Source organism: Myotis nattereri, assembly GCF_964212035.1.
Source record: "Myotis nattereri genome assembly, chromosome: 11".
Lineage (NCBI taxonomy): Eukaryota > Metazoa > Chordata > Mammalia > Chiroptera > Vespertilionidae > Myotis > Myotis nattereri.
The window spans coordinates 32,003,318-32,020,938 of NC_138086.1; the positions used below are offsets into that span (position 1 = coordinate 32,003,318).

Here is a 17,621-nt window from a genome sequence, read left to right on the forward strand (position 1 = left end):
AAGGTTCACGCAGTGTTTGTATAGTAAGCACATAAAAACTATTTCATAATTAAAAGACAACGGTTTGATATGCTAAGCGCTAAATATGAACTAAGAGAATGTCTTAAAGAAATAGACAAAGGAATCCAAGGTTCAGATTGAAGAGTACCAAGAGCTGTATAGACTTATCCAAATTGAATTGAAGCAAAGGAGGACTTGAATCCATCCCACAGACCTGAATCCATGCTACACATCTGAGCCTAGAGTATGATGCAACAGTCTCCACCTATAGCTATCTTCTCTGTCTATAGGGTGGTTCCTGCTACTTTGAATAAAACTGACCTCATAGTCTGTGTGGTTGTGATGGTTTATTCTAAGGAGCACAAAATATGAAAGGGAGGCTAGTTTTAAGGCTTTAGACACAGAAAATCCCCAAGGTCTTGGGTGTTCCCTTTTAGACAATATCAGAGCTGTAAGCACCAATACAAAAATGTTTCCCCTTGCCCAAAAATAATTTCCTATATTCTACGAAGGATTAATTACCTTCCCAATACTTTTCCAGGTCATGCTGGTATCCACAGCAAGAATTTCTCCTTATTCTCTAAACCAGGACTTTCTATGAAGACCGCACAACAAGGGATACAAATAAATATCATATTAGGTGATGTTACAGGACAAGCCCCTATTATTGAGGCTCCATAACCTGGATAACCTTGGTCAGCTACCTGTGAGCACAGAGAGGTGTGTCATCCATGCCTTAGAAAAGACCTAGAGGGGTCCAGGTCATGGCCAAGCAAGGCTCTGAGACCAGGTGCCAGGTGAAATTCTGTGACCTTCACGGCAGGGTTCAGGATCTGAAGGAGGGGCTGATGCACAAATGAAAATATTATATAAGAAGTATTAATTTAGAAGGCATTGGGGGCCAGGTGGAGCCTCTTTCTTTTTTTCCAAAAATGTTAAGATTTTATTTACAAAGCTTCTTTGTTTTACAGAAAGTAAAAATGTGTTACAGTCTTGGTGTAACTGGTAGCCACAGCTGGTTGACTCACCAATCATAGCTATCTATGCTACAGCAAGAGTCTTACATGAAAACCTAACAATGCTTACAATGTTGTTGGGGTGCAGTCCCCAAGCTTGGTGGTGAATTTCCAAAAGGGACTAAATGGAGGAAGGCGGAATGTCACAGGAACTATTCTTTGGATGTCCTGGGGTTTGTATCACAGCTACCTTTTTTTTTTTTTTTCTAAGCTATCAAATCCATATGATGAGCAGTCCAACCAATTCTGAACAGTTCTTTTTTTTTTTTTTTGCAGATTATTTGGATTCTTAGTCATCTTCTCCTTCATCATCTGTTTCTCTCTTCCTCTTTTCACCTTTTCCACTTTCTTCCTCCTCATCATCTTCATCAACTTCTCCATCATGTCCAAATTCTTCTTCCTCCCCACTGACTTCATCTTCATACTCTTTTCCTTCTACAACTTTGTCTTTATCTTCATCCTCTTCATCATCAAATTCTTCTTCCTCACCATCCTCATCTTCCTCATCGTCTCCTTCTTCATCATCCTCTTCTTCATCCACACAATCCACCTCAGCATCTGAGTCAGGAGCTTCTCGATCCTCTTGGTCATAGCCATCCAGGTAGGTCAGCTGGGACAAGAGCTTGAAGACACTCTCTCAGCAGTCATTCAGGTTAGTAACCTCACAGTTAAACAGATCCAGGCTTTTCAGACATTCAACTTTTTCAAAGGTTCCAAGGTACTGATATATTTCAGTTTATTTCCACTTTAATTTAGATGTGTGAGATTTGGAAGTTTTCCGGCCAATATGTCCAAACACCCAGAGATTCTCTTGTCACTGAGCTCAAGCTTTTTCAATTTTGGTAGTTGGGGGAAATTTGAAACTGAAATCAAGCCTACATTTATTAAACTGAGGAACTCTAAGTTCACAAATTCAGCTGTTAAGCCCTCAGTTTTCCCATCATCTGATTTGCAATTGTCCAGGACAAGTTCTTGAACAGCTGCCGGGGTCTGGTTCCTCAGCTCCAGCTTGAAGAGACACACCAATCTCTGGCCTGGTCCGATTTATATTCACTTGAATACACATTTGCCCTTTAGCAATGCATACAGGCAGATCAAAGGTGAAGTTTGATGAACAATGTAAGGATTATCAGGTTGGGAAATTGCTTTGAGCCATTGAGCCCACTGCAGGGCAGTTTTATGCTGATTTTCAACCCAGCTGAATATCAAAGTCCATTGGTTTTCCAATGTTTCTTCTTGCACTTTTATGCTAACTGCTGTTTGCTTTAGCCTCCAGGAGTGGAAGGTTAATTATCTCTTCTATTTCTGCCAGGAAGACAAGCATCAGGAGGGATCAGGATGGAGCTTGCCCTCTGACTTGATCCCAAATAAACATTCTCTTAGACCCACCAGCCATGATTCTCATGCTGCTTCTCTACACTTCCCATGTCTTCCTGTAGGCCTGAGACCATTTTCAGGTCTGTATAATCAGGCAAGACAGAACCTTTCTGATTCTCAGTCTCATCTATAAATGGAGATAATTTTGTTCTGCATAACTCACAATTAAAACATTTGTGAAAACTTTAACTTGAAACGCAACTCAAATGAAAATCAGCATGGTGTGTGTGAAAGCCCTTTAAAAACTGTCAGGCACTATACAAATATAGCAGTATTCCCACCTGGATATAAGCCCATCGGCGGTTAGAGGGTGTGCAGTGAGGAGAGGGGAGGGCTCTGAGCAGTGGGTCTCCTAGTAAGGAGAAGCTGGCTTCCAGTCATGTCAGACACTGGACCAGAAGACACCCCATGGGCCCCTCTCAACCCCATGGGTCTCACATTGGCATTTCCCCCAATTCACTCTACTTTTCAGTTCTTCCATCCCTCTTAACCTACTTTCTATCTCACCACTTCTGACTTTTTCTCATTTGGTTCTTCATCTCCAGAATATTTACTCATTTCTACCTTTCATAGAATTCAATGAACTCTGCCCACTCCTGCCCCGCCACTAACCTGAGTTCAGAGGAACTGAGAAGTCTCTTCATCAGAGGTCCCCTCAACCAGGCTCACATAGACTCATACACAGACTACTTCCATCTCTATACCCCTCTGGCCAGGTTTTGCCTCAATAAATTACAGAACTGTGTCTTGGTGGCCATGGAAGGTTTCAAATTGAAATCATTTTCTGGGAAGATTCACTCTATATGGATCCCAGCATAGTAGTGCCATTGCATCTAAAATAGAAAATTCCAGACACTCCCCTCCCCCCCACACACACACTGCATCTTTGTTATTGATCACCCAATACTTAGCTCCTTTATCATGTGCTAATTCTTCTACCTACTGCTAATCTTCTGATCAGAACCCATTTTTATCATTGTCCAAAGCCCTTCTAAAATCTGATTGCACATAATTCTAGCTCAAGCTGTCAGCTCTTAGCAATTGAGGCAATTTTCATCACTGATAGTATAGATTCCCATGGCAACCAGGAGGCTGCTTAAAGAGACCCTAGTGGTGAGAAAGGCCAAGGTCCTGACGGTGAAGAAGAGGAGGAATGTGGTCTTCTGTGCCCCAAATATACCTGGTGACACCAACTTAACCCTTGCCCTTTCCACCTTCCAAATACCCTCCTCCATAGGCTTTGAAAGGCAGGAGAGCCAGCTGAAAGCCCAGAATTCCAAGGAATGCAGTCTCTTCCTTCTCATCACCCCTTCATATTACAAACCTGGTTCCTCAAAGCCTAGTATTTGACCCTCCTGCCCACTGATTTAGAGTTGAGAAAGGGTCTTCATGCTCACATATAGAAACTTAGAGAAGACTTCTTTCCTCTCAGGGGACTCCAGGATACTGAGCAGCCACATTTATGACCAATATCAGCCCTTCCTTAAAGTCAGTTAAATAAATCTCCATGAGGTCAGAGAATTTCTAAGGGCACAGGTTGCTCTTCTCCTCCTAAACCTCATCCTCTTAGCCTAAGAAGGCCCAGATGTTGTATGTGGGGCTTGGCTTCCCCTGTTCTCCTCATCCTGGAATACCTCTATGAATCACCAGGTCTTCTTCCTCTCTGCCCTCAGAAGGTAAATGTTCTAATCACCTGTAGGTCACAAACCCACAGAGTGGCCAAAAATAGCAGAGTTGATCCAAGACCCTGGGAAAGGGAAAGCTGCAGGTGTGTTTGTACAGCAGTGGCCACCCACCCTCACTTCAGGAGGGATAAAGGCTCTCCACCACCAACCCAGCTCTACTTCTGCCACCATGAATCCACTCCTGATCCTTGCCTTTGTGGGAGCCACTGGTGAGTTCCATGTGTTGCTTGAGGCCCTGCCTCCTGGCAGAAATACAAGTTCCACCACCTTGCTGCCTCTCCTATTTACCTATGCTCTGATGTTCTCTCTCCCCTGTCTAACACCCCTCTATCCCATTCCTGGGCTCTCTTTAAGCCTTACCTCTCTCACCTTCTGGATGACCCACTCTCAGCTCCATCATCCATTCATCTCAGGCTTTTAGTAGAGAGGCTGGAAAGGGAGGTGAGGTGAAACTGGTTTATTAAATTGACCAGTGGTCTTTAGGCTTAGGTCTGACATCTCTGGGCTAGTTGCACTGTGGCTATTTTTTTAATTATTATTATTGATTAAGGTATTACCACTGTGCCTATTCTTAACCCCAGATACACCACCTACAGAGACTGAAAGAACATTCATGCCCGAGTCCTAGCTCTAGAAATTCTGACTTCTTTGGCCTAAGGTGTGGCCTGAGCATTGAATTTTTAAGTTTCCCAGGTGATTTTACGGTCCTCAGGTGTAGAGCCAAGGTTGAGAATCATGATTCTATCAGCCAATAACAGTGCCTAACTTTGTTCCATCCAATGGGTGTGGGTGCTCCTCTCTCTGGCCTCTCTGTGCCAATTTGAACTATGGGAGAAGCTGGTGCAGTCAGAGTGACTGAGCCAGGAGGTTTTCCTTGTTGGGCCAGCCCATGCTGATCCTCAAGGGCTCTGATAGTCGTGGGGAGCAGATGAGTGATGTTGAGCAAGAGAGAAGCATTCAGTGGGTGAGAACACCACATTCTGAGCTGTATCACATTGAGGGCACTATGAGGATGTTTATTGTGTCCTCATTCTCCTGGTGGCCCTGTAGAGGTCTGGACTGGATCCCTGCAGGGAACCCAGCTATGTGCCCTGCAGACACAAGGAGAGACTCAGGAGAACCACATCCTTTGCACTGACTGGGGATGGCAGTGTGTCCTCACTGCCCGTCCTTGCTGCCCGTCATCTCTGTGCTTATGAAGGAATCTCAGTTAGGATGACCTAGCCAGGTGCTCGGGCTATACCCTCTAACATCCTGCTGAATTGGCTTCTCCCTCCTGTCTCCACTCAAGTTGCTTTCTCCACTGATGACGATGACAAGATTGTCGGGGGCTACACCTGCCAGAAGAATTCCGTCCCCTACCAGGTGTCCCTGAATACTGGCTCCCACGAATGTGGTGGATCCCTCATCAATGACCAGTGGGTGGTGTCTGCGGCTCATTGCTACAGGCCGTAAGTGCTGGGCCCTGATGGGAAAATCCACAGAGGGGGCTTTTGGAGAGCTTGGTTCAGTCTAGGGGAGGGTGGGGAGAAGGACCATACAGAGAAGTTGTCAATGACAGCTGATGCCTAGGCATGTGGGTGATGAGAGACACATGTAAGAAGACTCTGACACCCCAAATAAAAAAATACAACAGCCAGAGCTACAGTCATGAGAGCAGAAAGAGGCTATTTAGGGTACAAGGCCCAACTGGGAAACAGGCAAGGACTTCATACAAGTAACCTTTGCCAGTGGATGCACATAAAAACACCTAAGAAATGTTAAACAAAAACAAAAAAAAGAAAGAAAAAGAAAAAAGCCTGTGCCCTGTCCCAAGGTAATTAATTCAGACTGTTCAGGAAGAGGTGTCTAAATGTTGGTGTTTTGAACGCTCTCTGCCTCTGGTGATTCTGTTCTATAGCAGAGCTGAGAATCACTGCCTAGAGCAAGGGTTCTCAAAACTGGGTGTGGGTCAGAATTGCCTGGCGGATCTGCTGGACCATGGGTGGCTGGATACCACCCCCAGAGGTTCTGGTTCAGTAGGTCTGGGGTGGGAACCGAGGCTTTGCATGTCTAACAAGGTCCTGGGGCCACACTTTGAGACCCACTGGATTATATCAACCAGAATGATAGTGCTTCCCAGACCAGGAAGGGAGCAAAAGTCACCGCTGTACATAGCAAAGTCACAGAGGGTGAGCAATGCCTGGGGCTTCAAGAAGCTCATCTGTGCCCATGACATTGGAGGCATGGGGTGGGGGTAGGGGGCACAGCTGGAAAAGCAGATTGAAGAGCCACTGCAGTTGGACCCCTTCACCCCATCCCAGCTCCACTAACACCTACACCTGAAGCAGAAAGGCCCTTGGTGTCTCAACTATACTTTCCCCCACCCCTCTGCTGCCCTGTGCATGGGCACAGCCCCACCATAGCCACGACCTTTGCAGTGGGTTCAGAATAACTTGAAGGAGGGCAGACGACACAATAGATACACTATACAAAAAATATGAAATAATAAGGCATGGGGGGCGGGCCAGGTGGAAACCTCTTTCATGAAGAGGCACACTGAGTTTTGGCCTAGTCAGATTTTTATTCACTTAGAATACACATTTGCTCTTTAACAATGAATACAGGCAGATCAAAGGTAAAGTTTGGTTAATGAAGTAAAGATGATCGGGTAGGGAAATCACCTGGAGCCATTGCAATCACAGCAGGAGCAAAACTTGTGCTGATATTCAGCCCTGCTGACTATCAAAGTCCATTGGCCTCCCCATGTCTCTTTTCCATGTTAACTGCTGTTTGCTTTAACCTCCAACACACCATGAGCAGGGAGCTGGGTATCCCAGGAAAGAGTGGGGATGTGTGAAAAGGTCCTCAGTTCTCTTCTCCCAACAGTCGCATCCAGGTGAGGCTGGGAGAGCACAACATCAAGGTCGAGGAGGGGAATGAGCAGTTCATCAACTCCGCCAAGGTCATTCCCCACCCCCACTTCGACAGCAGGACTGCGGACAATGACATCATGCTGATCAAGCTCTCCTCGCCTGCGGTCATCAATTCCCTCGTGTCCACCGTCTCCCTGCCCACCTCCTGTGCGCCTGCTGGCACCCAGTGTCTCGTCTCCGGCTGGGGCAACACCCTGAGCTCTGGCAGTGAGTGGGGTTCTCACTTCTTCACTCTCTGACTTCCAAATGTTTCCCACAATGGAGCACTGCCTGAACTCAGCCCCCTCGGCATCCAGTCTGCAAATAATATCAAGTGTCCACCACCCTCAGGCTCCGTCCTGGAGGCCAGAGAGATGCAGAGTCTTGAGGAGTTGACCCAGAATAGGACAAGCATAGCACTTGCCATTCTCACCTCCAGGGAGTGGTTCAGCAGTGGCCATTCTGGGAACTGAATCGCCTTGATTCCTGCTGGGGCTTAGGTTCTTGGGGTCAGCCCCAGATTACCATCCTCCATCCTGGCCTGACTCTCTTTTCTCCTTTCCTTTATCTCTTCCTCTTCCCAAAGACAACTACCCTGATCTGCTGCAGTGCCTGGATGCCCCATTGCTGGCCCAGGAGCAGTGTGAAGCAGCGTACCCCGGACAGATCACCGACAACATGATGTGCGCCGGCTTCCTTGAGGGTGGCAAGGATTCCTGCCAGGTGATTGCCCTTTCCCATGCTAAGACCCCTGCCCATCCACATGGCCTTCCTAGAGGCTGGATTTGAATCCCCAAGGCCATAAGCTGTGCTCCCCTCTTTCTCCCTCCTTATAAACTGTGTTATGCCTTCCTCCCCCCAGAATGATTCTGGTGGCCCCATGGTCTGCAACGGAGAGCTTCAGGGAGTTGTCTCCTGGGGCTATGGCTGTGCCCAGAAGAACAAGCCTGGTGTCTACACCAGGGTCTGCAACTTCGTGGACTGGATTCAGGAGACCATGGCTGCCAACAACTAAAGATCCCACCTGTTCCCCTGCCATCACTATGCTAATCAAGTGACACTGATCTGAAAGCCTATGTCTGTATCTGCTTCCCTGCCTGGCTCTGGGCAACACCCTCCCACCGAGGTCAGCCGGGTCTGGCCGGCCCTTATACCAAGTGCCCCACTTACCAAAGATGCTCCCTGGCATACTAGTTTAGCAGCAAATAAAAAGATGGAATTCAAAATCATAAGCGGGAGTGAGGGGAGGCTGTTTTCTAGAAGGAAATACATTTCCGAAAGGCTGTCAGAGGCTCCTTGACCTTGGCACTGGGATGCAATGCTGGAGTGTGCCCGTGGGCACAATGTGCCGGGCCCTTTCTTCCCTCTTCCTGTACCCAGACTGAACACACCTGGGGAATCACCTGTGCATCCACCTTGCCTCTTCTGAATCCCTCTGTCACATGCACTTAGCCAGCGTGTGCTCCTCAATGGGCCCTACTTCCTGACAATCTGCCCATGTGTCTGGGGGGAAAAGAGACTTCCCTGGGTATCCATCCTTCAAGCTCCAGAGAAATTGGCCTTTTGTGCATCTCACCTGATGATACCAATATACATATACTGTACGGACCACTTACAGACATTTCATGGTTGTTTCACCCTCCCCTCTGCAGTGGATATCACTTCTGTGGTACAGACAAGAAAGCAGAAGTTAGTTCACCCACATCCCTCATCCAGCAAATGGTAGATCAGGGGTTCAACTTCTTATTTGCCTGGCCCCAAAGCCACGCTCTCTCTACCCCGCCTCACGGTCTCTCCCATGCTACTGTGGTTCATCATTTTAGACCTCTTCTGGGTTTTGTCTCAGTTGCTGTGGTAACACTGCAACTATCCTTAACAAGAGTCAGATTTCCCCGATCTCTAGCCTTTCCCACAATGATCAGCAAGTTGCCCCATCCCTGTCCTGACACAGATCCGTTCATGGATTTCTTCACATGTGCTGCCCAGGAAGCAGGTGGGGGGTCCTGAGAACACTTGGAGAATTTCTTCTCTGGAAATGGCATGCCTTGATTTCAAGCATTTTGTGTGTATCTTGATAGGACCCACCTCCAGCTACTCACTCTTTACTCACCCTAATGCCATGGTCACTTAGAACCTTTAACTTCTGGCCACAAAGGTGGAACAAGTAGTGACACCTCCATGTGAAGAATATTTCCAACATGGAATTATTATCTGGTGCTAACATGAGCTGGGCTCAGACCAGCAGCCTTTCTGTCTCAATGACAGAGCAGTTCTGAGGAAGACAGATGGTTTTGATAATTCTGCACCTACAGGTTTTTACTTGGTAACCTTGGCATGTAAACCCTAGGTTTCTGAGATTCAGCATAATACCTCTGAGGACACGACTGTACTATTTCCACCTCTTGAAACACACATTTCCTTGTTTTCTTCTTCCATACCAACTTCCGGGGCCTTCTCCATCCTCTAATCCTTTCCACCTCACTGCTCACACAATGAAACACCCAGCAGAGAGTTAGAGGATGGAGATGGGAGATGTAGAGATGAAGTGGAAAATCCAATGAATCACTCGAGCACTGGGGCAATGAGTGAAGGACACTTGGATGAACTTACCCACAGTCTATGAATGTGTTGAACAAACATGTAGGCATGTGTTAGTTCACAACAATTGGTTTTTAAGACTGTGCATTTGCAGAGACAGTGATATCACTGTGGGGACTGCCTTGTAAGGACACCCCTTCTCCTCTGCTCATGCTCACAAGGACCCTGACCTGGTGAACCTCTCATTCCTGTCCTGACCCTGCCATGGGCACCAGGCTCCTCTGCTGGGTGACCCTCTGTCTCCTGGGGGCAGGTGAGTCTAAGAACACTAAGATCTCTGCATTTTATCTTTCCAGTGGTTATGTCAATCATTTATATTTCCTTTGTCTCCCCCCGCCTCACTCCCCACAGAACTCACAGCAGGTGGAGTTACCCAGACTCCCAGACATAAGATCATAGAAAAGAATCAGGCCATGGCTTTTTGGTGCAATCCCATTTCTGGCCACCAAACCCTTTGCTGGTACGAGCAGACCCCAAGACAGGGCCTGGAGCTGCTGGTTCGCTTTGAGAATGAAGATGCAATGGATGATTCACAGCTGCCTAAGAATCGATTTTCTGCAGAGAGGCCCAAAAGAGCAGACTCCACTCTCAAGATGAAGCGTGCAGAGTTGGGTGACTCGGCTGAGTATTTCTGTGCCAGCAGCTTAGCCAAAGCATCACAGAAACACTCCCTTCTTGTGCACAAAGTATCAGGGTTCTCCTCTCTCAGTCCCACTCACAGAAGCTCCGAACAGAGGCTTTACCTTGTTCATCACACATGGGGAAGAAGTGGGTCTGCAGAGACAAGCTATGATTTATATGAAAGGAGGCCATGAATTATTTCCTGAAACATCAGAGCTCAAAAGCTTTGAAAATAATGATGACTTGGGAATTTGAAGCACTTTTTGGTGCTGATTTAAGGCTGCAAAACTGAAAGTGACAAGGATCATGGACTCAGCCCACAGGGCTAGGGATGGGTTGTTGTCTTATAAAAATAGGCAATCACGGACAATGTACAATAAACTTTAATAATAACCCAGGTGGTGATTCTAGGAGAGTAACAGGCTCTCGCTCTGTGGTTGTCTTTACCATCTGAATGATTTTAATTGATACCCTTCACTCTCTAGCATCCTCTCTGCCTTTCTTAGCAAGTGTTCTGCATCAAGGTCTCAATGCATAGTAATGTGTATGGAAAACATTTTTTTTTCCTGTTTTGTGGGAATTGTTGATAATAATGATGTTGACGGTGCTGATGGTTTCAATCATTTTATTTGGTCCTTTTCCTACTTAAAAGGAATACACACAAGTGGATATCCAAGCAACCAATCCCAAATCTTAGCTTAAAACTAATTTTCCTGAGAAGTCTAACTCTTCAATGGAACCAACACAGCTCAACAGTATATCCAGACCAGAGCCAAGCAGTTCAGGGTTGTTGAGGAGATTTCCAGCTGTCTGCCTTAGTATATCTAAACAGTTCCTTAATGCATTAAAATATTTCTTAGTAAAAACTTCTGAAGTGATCAGTTGGTCTTGATCCCATTATCGCATCTGACAGTACATTCATTGTGTTGAGGTCCATGCCCTGTACTCTATCTTCTGCCTGGATTCTCTAAGACTAGAAGTCATCCTGCAAATCTGGTTGGAACTATTTGGAAAGCAGCATACTGAGATTTTCCTGAAGGTATTATCACTGCTACTCAGCCCCTGCTGGCTTCACTTCCTCCCTATCCAACTAAGACTGCAAGTCATGAAATATGTCCATTGACTCATTGTGTATTACTCATCTCCTCTGCCCATGTCTCCATCTCATTTACTTGTCTGACAAACTTCTGTCATTGTGGAGCACAACTATCCACTGTCTCCTTGCCAGAAGTTGTATGTGGTTGCTTTTCCAATCCAGTATGTCGTGCGGCATAATTATTAATCCCCTAATAATGTCTTCCTAGATTACCTTTGATCTCTTTAAACACAGGAAACAGTTGTTTCAGAGTCTGATAATTTTCACCTTGGAGATCTCTGTGGAATTATTTTCATTGATTTATTTTTCTGCTGCTTCTGGGTCATGATGTTTGTGCTTTCATGGTGTTTGTATTTTTTCTTATTAATCTGATTATCTTTGACTTTGTGCCAGACACTGGATTTTTATATGTAATGTTTTTGTCTACGATAAATAGAACTTTCTCCAAAGAGAATTTTATCTTGCTTTTGCCCATTTCAGGGAGTATAAGTAAGCTGGGGCTGCCTCAATTAGACCTTGAAGCCTGAGGTGTCCTGGGTCAGCCAGAGCACACATTTACCTCTAGATCACGTGTACATTGAGTTTGTCAGTGTTCCTCTTTTGGTACATTCTAGTCTTTGACCTTTGACTGTCCTGTGAGTCAGCTCCAGGAGCACTGAGTTGAGGTAGGCCAATGCCTCTAAGGGCAAAGGGATGGTTGTGCCCTTTCCCTATACACCTTCTCCAAGATACCAGCCCTCAATATATTTTTAGGACATTAATGAATTACAGATTTTGATGTTATTTTATCCAACTATTTAGATAATAAAGAAGGGTAGTTTGAATGTTCTCAACTGTAATTACCAGGATTAAAGTCAAAAGAATTTTGTTTGGAATTAAAAAAAGTAATGTCAGATTCTTAGTCTGTCATTTCTTTTATATATAACTTAAATGACATAGAGATTTATATTTCAAATTTAATTTCAACCAAAATAAAAGAAAAAAACATAAAGGGTATGTGTTCATAAGCAAATTGAGGGAGTTATTTGTTTCTGTCATTTTATTATTGGATTTTTTTATGACTTGTTTTACTTTTACTCATAACCTCTGACATTCCATTGGACCATATGACTAGATGAAAAATAAAATAGGGATTGAATATTTAGACTTTGTCAGAAAATAAAGAACAGACTTGGAATTCATTTAATGCTGTTGCAACACATTTGTGCTTTTTAAATGAGTATGTCCAAAGATAAGTGGCTGCAATTGGGAAAAGTAATTGATATATAGCTAATTGTATTTCCCTCTAAAACTCAGTCTTGTGGGAAACACTTTATTCCACGTTTCCCATTTTGGGGGACTTCTCTAAAGTAATACTCCTGTTCCAATTTTCTTATTTCTTGTTGAATCTTTTCTATGGAAAGGCAAAGACATTCCTTTATTTAATCTCTTCATCTTACTTTAGTCTCTATCTTCTTGTTTTCTCTCTGGCTACCTAGTGAAGACACCTATTCTTTGGTGTTTTCTGAACCTGTACTGAGATTATTGGGCAACTTTCTTTTCTTATAGGGTCCACCTGTAGTTTGGAGGGGAGAAAAATGAGTTAAATTCAGATTCAGTATAGTGCTAGCCAGTCCACTCAGATTCACAGCTGAGCCCTGTTACTTACCAATCTTAAAACTGACATTATTATCTACACATGTCTGACTCCAATGTGCAAATTTCACGTGTTTCCATGTTAGGCCATAGTCATACAATTTTATTTATTAATCCTCTAACACCAACATATCATAATACCTTATATTCCCTTTACTCCATGAAACAAAGCACCCCGCCCTCTCAGGTCCTGTCAAGAGAGCATGTTTGTGCTGTTTCTGCCCACTGGCCCCTAGGAGGCACTGTGGCTTTGTTGTCATCTAGAGTCTAGGGAGGTTCTCTGGAGGAAGAGGATTGCGAGAAACCATGGGGTGCGCCTTAGACTTAGGGAGTTGCAGATGTCTTGAAGGTGAGAATGAAGGAATCAGAGGCCAACCCTTCTAGCTTTATGGTTGTGGAGATGGGTTTTGCTCTGAATTGAGCTCTGCATGGCAGGTGTGCTTTCATTGGGCATTCCTCCAAGTTTGCTTAATTTGTGCAGCACAGGGAGCAGGGTGGTGAAGCTCGCATGTTCTGGGAAAAGCAGACATGCAGTTTGAGTGTCAGAGGAGCCTTAGTGAGTCTGGCCCCAACCAGTCCAGGATAGTCCACCTATTTTTCCGCAGAGGGTAAGTAGGGAGAAATGATTGTGCTAACCTTGACTACATCAGAGGGACCCTGGCCCCAGGGAGCTGACCATAAAAGTGATACCACCAGCAAAAGCACTTATCACACAAGGACTGGGATGCACTAGAACAACAGAATTTCTCCTGTTGCTGTTAGCATGAAGATGGCACTGTGTACTTCTGAATTTAACAGTCACCCTATGCTGCCGTATGTTTCTTGGAAGCTTATGAGGTAGACATAGTTTTTTCTTGGGCTTCCTTTGGCCAGATTCCAAGTTCTTTCTGTATGATTATACACCTGTTTTCACTCTGTATCATGTATTATATCTAATTTCTGCTTCTTTCACCCATGGGGACTGAGTCCTATGGATACTGTAATGTATTAGTTTCCTATTGCTGCTCTAACAAATCACCAAAAAATTTGTGGCTTAAAACAGCACAAATGCATTATCTTACAATTCCAAAGATCAGAAGTCCAACCTGGATCTAACTGGATTAACATAAAGGTGTTGGCAGTGCTGTATTCCTTCTGGACAATTTGTTTCCTTGCCTTTTTTAGCTTCTAGAGGTCAACCACAGTCCTTGGCTCATAGCTCCTTCCATCTTCAAAGCCTACAATGACCAGTTGAGTCTTTTCTCATGCTACTCCAACTCTTTTTCCTCCTTCTTCCATATTTTAAGACCCTTGTGATTACATGGGTACAACCTGGGAAATACAGAATAACCTTTCTATACTAAAGTGAGCTGATTAGCCACCTTAGTTCCATTTGGAACCCTAAATTCCCACTTGTTAAGATAACACATCCACAATGCCTAGGATTAGACATGGACATCCATGGGGAGCCATCATTCTGCCTCCCCCACCTAGGTACCTAGTACAGGAAAGGAATAATGATCGTTTTTGAAAACAGAATAATGACCACAGTTTTATGTTTTGGGTCCAACAGAAATCAAAGAGATAGACCCAACCGGAAAACAGGTCTCTCAGGTCATACTATCTAGCCTGCAAACTATCTGCTTTTTTTAAATTGGTCTGTGCTCCTCAGTTCAGGAGCCTCAGCAGTATGTCTCTGTGCTAACCACAAAATAGGGACTTAAACTGGTCCTTCTTCTTGGTTAACATGCAAGTTAATTAACATAATTTTAGACAAACTCAAGAAACAGCTTTCTTTCAGCTCTCCATAACTCCCACCATGAGAGGAAGTGGGTTTATGGCATCCTCCCCTTTTACAGGGAAAAGGCCGAATGTTAATGATGGAAAACTTTGAACTTTTCTAGGAATAAGAATGAGATTTGAATCAACTGTAGAGCACTTTATTTGCAAATCTTCAAGAACAAGAAAACCCTCTGCTTATTTTCTGAAGGGGAGGGGCTTGAGAAATGTAGATTATATGCTATGGGCTTTGAGAATTTAATAGAACTCAAAGACAAATAAATTCAGAGAGTTCTTTCACTGCAAATAAGAGGGCTCAAATTCAGTTCTCAGGGCATCAGTTCAGCCCCTGAAGCCCTAACAATGCAAGTGACAATCCTGTTTTTCATGGAGGACTTACAGTCCACCTCCTAACCAACTGATGGATGATTCTGAGTGTGTATCTGTGACCAGCAGCATCAAGTCACCAGTGGGAGGGATGTGAGTTTGAGAGCAGCTGGCTTGCAATGAGACAATGAATTCCTCTTTAAATACTTGGAGTTGGAGGTTCAAATGGAAATAGTTGGCAGGCTTTATATAAAATGTATTATAGAAAAGGTATTATAAGTTGATAATATCTTCAGGGAACCTCTAGATGCATAACTCTGTACTCCAGGTCAATTATAATTAAGGCCTGTCAGATTCATTTCCCAGAGATGCAGCTTTTTTCTCTGAAGGGAGTTCCCGACTTGGAGGTGGGGGAGGGGTGGATCACTCAGTGATGTTATTGATAGAGCATCTTGCAGAGATAAAATGTGCCAAAATGCGCTTCTCTGCTCATGCTCACAAGGGGCCTGGGCTGGGCTATTCCACATCTGCTACACTTCGGCATGGGAACCTGGACCCTCTGCCGGGTGGACCTTTGGCTCCTGGGAGTAGATGAGTCTGCAAAATATTTAGCATCCTCATGCTACACTTCCCTACTCCAATATTTTTATTTTGTCCTCAAATTCTGTCCTCTTTCACAGAGCTCACAGAGGCTGGAGTCTCCCAGACACCCAGGAACAAGGTGACAAAGATGAGACAAGAAATAACTCTGAGTTGTGAGCCAATTTCTGGCCACCAGGCACATTTTTTGGTACAGACAGACATCCATGCAGGGACTGGAGTTCCTGATTTACTTCAGCAATCAAGCTTCTATACATGACACAAGGATGTCCAAGGACCAATTCTTAGCTCAGAGGCCTAATAAATCATTCTTCCCTCTAAAGATCCAGCCCACAAAACCTGGAACTCAGCCGTTTACCTCTGTGCCAGGAGCTTAGCCACAGAGCAGCAGAGTCACCCCTCCCTGTGCAGAAATCCTCCTGCTTTCCCTTCTCATTCTAGCCCCAAGGGGTCCTGAGTAAAAGTCTTCCTTGTGACTCTCTCACAAAGAGAAATGTGTGTGTTTGGGGCTTAACAAGAAAAGAAGTGATAAGGTATCAACAGAGAAAACCCTGTATAGAAAACAACATAGGAAATGGGCTTCAGAAATTCCTCAAAAATACTCTGTGGGCTCAAAACTGACCAGGTAAGATAAACCTTAATTAGCCACACTGTGGATTTTCCCGCCTTCCTGCACTGGCCTCCATCTGAATGGCAGGAGCTCCTGGTAATGGCTTCACAGCCCTCCATTCTCTTCTCCCTCCCGGCTGTAACAGAATCCATTCCCCCTCACCCCTAACACAAGTGTTCCTGGGTTCTCTCATATAGCCAACCTCCACTTGCGATTGTCTTATTCTTAGCCATTCATGGGCCCTGTCCTGAAAGATGAAAACAGAGTGAAATTTTACTGTGTTTATACCACAAGATATAATTAGATGTATTATGTCCGGTATTAGTGCATTTTTTGTTCTCCTGGATCCTCCCTGCTGCTTCCAGATTATACCCCATTTTCCTGCTTCAATACCCAGCTCTTCACACACATGGTATTAGCATAGTACCCTTTGTTCTTGCATTTAGTTCTTTACTGTCAGGTCTCTCATTTACTTTTTCTTCCCACTACTGACCCTGTCATCACTGGTGATGTCATCATTATGTAGACAATTTATTCATGGATTGGCTTCTCAGTTTCTTGATCTCCTCACTTTTGATAATTTTTTACCTCCAACCTTCTCCAAGTGCACTTCCAAGTTTCTAGACCATGGTGTGAACAACAAATAAGCTCCTTACAAAACTTCCATTTTTATAATTCCATGCTCCTACCCTTTCTTTCTCTTACTAAATCAACCTCCTCCACCTAGGACGCTTATATCCACACACCCAAATGCTTTTAAACTCTCATGTCTTAATTTTCACAATGTCAAAACCAGGTTCAAGGTTTAATACTACAATGTCAACCCTGGTTAAACCCAGCTCCCTCTTCCAAGGCCATCGGTTTCTGTCCCTTCAAAATGAGTGTGGCAGTCAATCAAAATCCTTCTCAGAGGGTTCTGGTTAAGAGCCCCAAATCAGTGAGAAATTACTTAGACTTTGTATGTCTGTGAGCTAGGGATTGCCTTCAGAGTAGTATAAAGAACTTGAGATTTAGAAAGTACTTTATTTGTGTCCAGAATTTGCAGTGTTGATGGCCCACACACAGGGAAATGTCTAGCAGACAGTAGGCATGTGATATAGCAGAGAAGAAAGAATGGTAGAAGCACAGGGTGTGAGAGGTGACAATTGATGAATGTTTTGGAGAGTTTGAATGAGCCAATCACATCCCAGAACAGATATGCCCTCTTCCAGTCAGTCTTCTGAAGAGAATTAATGTTCACTTCTGGAGGAGGTCCTATGAGCAGTGACAAAGAGAATTGTCACTGAAAAGCCACGGTCCACCTTGTGGAGACCAAAGGAACGAGCACCCCTGTCCCTCTGTTCATGTTCATAAGGCATCATCTGGGTGAAGCCTCCTAGTGCAACTCCTTGCCATGACCTCCTG

The 17,621-nt window shown here is 44.5% G+C and overlaps 1 protein-coding gene and 1 pseudogene across 2 annotated transcripts; one reads left to right on the top strand and one right to left on the bottom strand.

Moving 5' to 3' along the window:
- Positions 1-1,236: 1,236 nt before the first annotated feature.
- On the bottom strand, positions 1,237-2,951 carry LOC308527354 (acidic leucine-rich nuclear phosphoprotein 32 family member B-like; annotated as a pseudogene). Its single transcript has 2 exons — positions 2,901-2,951; positions 1,237-2,024 (listed from the first exon to the last, which is right to left on the bottom strand). The product of its transcript is annotated as an acidic leucine-rich nuclear phosphoprotein 32 family member B-like (transcript).
- Positions 2,952-4,213: 1,262 nt separating this feature from the next.
- LOC308526982 (anionic trypsin-like) lies at positions 4,214-7,987 on the top strand (the record flags this gene model as incomplete). Its single annotated transcript, XM_081102287.1, has 5 exons — positions 4,214-4,287; positions 5,370-5,529; positions 6,947-7,200; positions 7,559-7,695; positions 7,835-7,987. The coding sequence occupies exons 1-5, from the start codon at positions 4,248-4,250 to the stop codon at positions 7,985-7,987; spliced, it is 744 nt and encodes a 247-aa protein (XP_080958413.1). The 5' UTR covers positions 4,214-4,247.
- Between the last annotated feature and the right edge of the window lie 9,634 nt (positions 7,988-17,621).